At 42.9% G+C, this 5,179-nt stretch overlaps 1 protein-coding gene across 1 annotated transcript in view; it reads left to right on the forward strand.

The window, feature by feature from the left end:
* LOC138368628 (limbic system-associated membrane protein-like) overlaps positions 1-5,179 on the forward strand; it is a 258,549-nt gene that overhangs the window by 196,875 nt on the left and 56,495 nt on the right. The window contains exon 3 of the mRNA XM_069331250.1: positions 662-822. Coding sequence (XP_069187351.1) covers positions 662-822 — 161 coding nt within the window. The remainder of the gene's footprint in view (positions 1-661; positions 823-5,179) is intronic.

Here is a 5,179-nt window from a genome sequence, read left to right on the forward strand (position 1 = left end):
AGATTAGGTTAGGTTAGGTAGGTTAGGTAGTCGAAAAACAATTAATTTATGAAATCTTGGCTTATTAGGCAAATCGGGCCTTGCATAGTAGGCTGAGAAGTGCGTTCTGGCTACTAGGCACGACATATATATATATATATATATATATATATATATATATATATATATATATATATATATATACGATTTGTATATATATTATACAACATACATACATACTAAAAAGCTGATATCTTTCACACCATCAAAAACACCTCGAAAGTGGGAGAGGAGAGTGAGTGCGCACATATAATCCTCTCCCGTTGCCTAGAGCCTGTTATGTGCTGGCGACGATGAAATGGCAGCCCCCTAGCTGGAATACACCGGGTGGGGGGCTTTATAACGTAGTCCATAAGTCCGCTTTTTGTGGGGGCTTGGTTGGTGTGCAAAGTGTCTAACTTTTCAAACGAGAGACAGTGACGGGAAAAACATAGAGAAAGACTGACAGAGAGAGGGACAGAGACAAGATAACGAGTCTCGTTTACATGAATAGGGCTTTATATAATTCCACCTACCAACATGCTTCACATAACTGCAACACTAACATGCTAACAAGAGAAAAGAAACACTGAACTCCCCACAACATACTCCTGACCCCACCCTTGTTTCTCGCCTTCTGCAGGAGGGTTATCGAGAGAGCAGCCTCCATCCCGGCCCGAACAAATCTGGGACAATCCATTGCTACGCCCGGCCTTCGACAACACCACCGGCACATTCATCATCACCTCCACCGGCCGCGTCGCCTACCTCCACTGCCGGGTCAACCACCTGGGCAACAGAGTGGTGAGTGTTGCTGTTGTTTTAGATTCAGCTACTGGGAACAAAATGTTCCAAGTAGCACGGGCTATGGTGAGCCCGCAGTGGACTTACCTGGCACAGGAGCAGGGCTTTAACTCTGTGGTGAGTGTTCAAACGTCCCCTTGATGTGTCGTGTCAAAGTATTTGGGGTAATACTCTAGCTTTGATGTTTTTGGGTAATACTCTAGCTTTGATGTATTTGGGTAATACTCTAGCTTTGATGTATTTGGCTAATACTCTAGCTCTGATGTATTTGGCTAATACACTAGCTAATACTTTAAGCTTTGAGTAAACACACGAGACTTAGATCATGAACATTAGCAGGGCGAGAGGACACATGGATACACCCCAGAGACAGACGTGCCGTGTGCGGGCCAGGCAATGTTAACCTGAATAGGCTCAAGTGTTTTAAACATGTATGTCTATGTACGGTTCCACCCTAAACGAAAATAAGATTTCCTTTTTAATTATTCCTTAAAGATAACAAGAACACCAGAACAAATTTTGATCAGAACTCCTCAATAAACCGTTGCCATAAAAATCTAAAAAAATCCTGTTATTTCAATAAAAGACCTAAAAAAAATGTAAATATGTTGTATTGATAACGGCTGTTGACCGCGTTTCTGGTTGGTCGTCGCGGTTACTATAATACTGGTCCTGGTGTGCGTACAGTGCAGAACACGCAGAACCTGGTGGTGCCTCTCAGAAGCTGGCCTGCTCCAGGGCAAGGACAAGTGGGATAACCAAAACCTTTCACATAGGAGATGCTCGAGCAATGACGACACTTGTAAGCACTAAGTGTTCTTTACATTGGAATACTGTCATAACGGCCTCGTTCAAATGTGGATAAATTGCTGACCTGATGAACGGGCAAACATTTTTTACTGCTCGAATCCACTCGATAAAAACATTTGAATTATTGGGATTGTGTAAACTTTATAAATTTGTATTCTCTTGATTGCAGTCGGTTGAAATACATAATAATTTACACTTGGAAAATATTATGATGATTGGTTGCAAATCTCCAAACGAAAATAACATTATATGAGACAAAGAGTCATGGCAGGAAGAGCGAAATAGCCCCGCTGAAAAGCACAGATGTAATTGGTATGCTGAGAGAAATTATATCAAAATCTAGTGACCAAAGCTTATCAACAAACTTCATCTGAACAACAAGGAACATAACTAGCGGATTTCTCATTGTGTTCAAAAGACAACTTGATGAACACATCCAAAAGATACCTTGTCAACTACACTGCAATTCACCTGGCAAGTTGCGAGCAGCTGAGCCTAAACAGCTTGGTTGACCAGGCCACCAAACACGAAGCCTGATCAGAGTCCGGACTGTGGGGACGCTAATCCTCGGATTCAACGTAAGATCCCCGCAACGTAGAACCTAGATCACCCCAAGAAAGGTGGGCTTTCCTTAGACTAAACAGAATGCGTCAGACAGCCCGAGGGCCTCATAAACAAGGCTGCAGGGTTCCCGGTGGCAGTAAACGGGCTTTCTAGTAATTTTATCACTGGCATGAGTTCCTTCACGAGAGATAATGGGACAGTAAACATTTCATCAGCCTCCCCGGACCACTAAACTAAACTACTTAATTACTGTGGTAAAGAGAAAGAGGGTAAACTGCGGCACAGACAAAACTCTTAAACAAAGACAACCAAAAGAACATTTGTGCAAACGTATATCTTAACATCTGTACACACACACACACACACACACACACACACACACACACACACACACACACACACACACACACACACAGGTTGTGGAAGCAAATACTATTCATAATTTTAAAACCAGGTATGATAAGGAAATGGGACAGGAGTCATTGCTGTAAACAACCGATGCTCGAAAGGCGGGATCTAAGAGTCAATGCTCGATCCTGCAGACACAACTAGGTGAGTACACACACACACACACACACACACACACACACACACACACACACACACACACACACACACACACACACACACACACACGCATGTAGACATACAGATGGAGAAAGCAAGCGAGACAGAGAGAGTAACAACCAGAAAGCCAACCGGTGCACCATAAGAGGTAATAGTGCCCCTTACACTGACGAGGGAAATAAACCCCCTCCCTTAACCACCCCACACTACCCCAGACCAAATTAAAAAAATAGACTAATGGAGTGTTGACGACCTTCAGCAAACATTAATTACGTTGGAGAAGTCTCCCATCGCCAGACTTGGCAATTAAGCGCGGCGCTGTGGGTGGACTCGTGGGGGAGAAGCCCTGCCTAAGAGTTTCTTTTGTTTATCGTAGCTATCGTCTGACTACTTACGACTTGCTGGTTATGACTCCCAGTGTTACGGGGTCATAAGACCCGAGGAGCAGGAGGGTGGAGGAGGTGAAGGAAGAGGTGAACATTTTGAAGATGAGGAGGAAGTGTAGATGGAAGTTCAGGAGAAGAATATCAAGGAAAATGAGAAGGCAGTGTAGATGGTGGAGGAGCAGGATATGGAGGTAGAGCAGGAGGAGTAAGAAGTCTAGGTGAAGGAGGATTTGATGGAGAGGGAAAATTTTAACGAAGAATAAATGAGAAAGAGTTGAGAAAGGAAGTCAGTAAAGTCTAGAAGGAAGATCAAATAAATAAGAAAGGGAGGAAATTAAAGAGCAATGCAAGAGAGTTGAAGATGAGAGGGAACTGAGGAAAATTGTGATAAAGGTAGAGGAGGCAGTGGTGCTGAAGATGGAGAATGAAAAGTGAGATGGTGGTAGTTGCAGATGGGTATTGCTGTTAGAATGGTGGTGGTGCAGATGGTGGTGATGGTGATAGAAACTGTAGTGGTGGTAGAGATTTTGATGGTGGTAAAGCAATATTTTGACAGTGGGTATTTTGGCCTGTGTATGTGTACTCACCTAGATGAGCTCACCTGCTGGGTCGGGTGTCGACTCCTAGCAGAGCTTTTAGATTGATTTAATGCCTGAGTACTCACGCTTTTAATCACATTAACACTTAAAATTTGGCCTTCAGTTTGCCTCGACGACTTCTTTGCTTTTACCAATTCCACTCATAGATATCTCTAATGCGGAAAAGGATCTATCGGAAAGCCTTATGACTAATTTGAGTATCTACGTTTCATCTATGACCCATCGTCCTGTTGTTCCTAGCTTTTAGCAACACTGCTTTGCCAATTTTGCCTATTCACTCTTATATCGTTTTAAATCTCCCCCCTTTCTCTTGTGTCTTCTCCAGTATAGTGAGGTCCAGTTCCGTCATTCTTTCTTCATAGCTGAAGAACTTCCGTTTTCGAACGAGCCTCGTTGCATATTTTCGCTGCTTTTCTTGTTTTTACGTGTTTCTTTTTTAAGGATTCGATGCCGGAAGCTGCATATCCAAGAGTGAGTCTCACAAAGCATATGTTTATAGAACCTGGAAGGCTTCTTTCCAAGTTTCTGAAGGATACGTGAACATATGCTGCACATGTTAATATGATAATTTGTGCTTCTGATGTAAGAACCTGTCAACTCTTCATTCTAAATGGTTATACAGGTCTTCTCACTAGTTCCAATCCCCCATTACAGCGCATTTAGCTAGAATAAATTTTCAGTCAATTTTCAAACCATTTTCAGAGTGTGCCCAGATCTGTTGGCAACGTATCACAATCTCTTTCTATCCTGTCAGTTCTCATTACTTTAACATCGCCTGCAAAACAGTTATATGAAGGAGCCATTTTCCTCTGTAAGATCATTTATATATGTTACAAACAAAATGGTTAATAGCACCGGTCTTATGATACTCCACTCGCGACATATATTTACTGTGATCTGTGTGTGTGTGTGTGTGTGTGTGTGTGTGTGTGTGTGTGTGTGTGTGTGTGTGTGTGTGTGTGTGTGTGTGTGGTGTGTGTGTGTGTGTGTGTGTGTGTGTGTGTGTGTGTCTGTGTGTGTGTGTGTGTGTGTGTGTACTCATGTGTAAGTGTAAGCACGAGGCCTATGTAAACAAAGTGCCGGTGGACCAGTAGTCAGTAAAGATTCGGCCTCACAGTGAAACAATATCAAAGATGAGTATCATTTGACTTTATATACATCCATTAAACAGACCTGGTGGCTCTATCTTCCTGTAGTATTACACAGAAGAGAACGTAGTAGAACCGTTAATCAAAACAATATCAGCAGGCCCCGAAGAGGACCCCCTGCTAAGTCAGCTTGATTTATCACAACGTTCAAAATAATGGTAACTAAGATGCACGAATCCAAGCCGCAAATCAACCCGCTTTCAAGATGACCAGATCACACACTAGAAGGTGAAGGGGACGACGACGTTTCGGTCCGTCCTGGACCATTCTCAAGTCACCCGCC

This window comes from Procambarus clarkii, chromosome 25 (genome assembly GCF_040958095.1).
Source record: "Procambarus clarkii isolate CNS0578487 chromosome 25, FALCON_Pclarkii_2.0, whole genome shotgun sequence".
NCBI classification, from domain to species: Eukaryota; Metazoa; Arthropoda; class Malacostraca; order Decapoda; family Cambaridae; genus Procambarus; species Procambarus clarkii.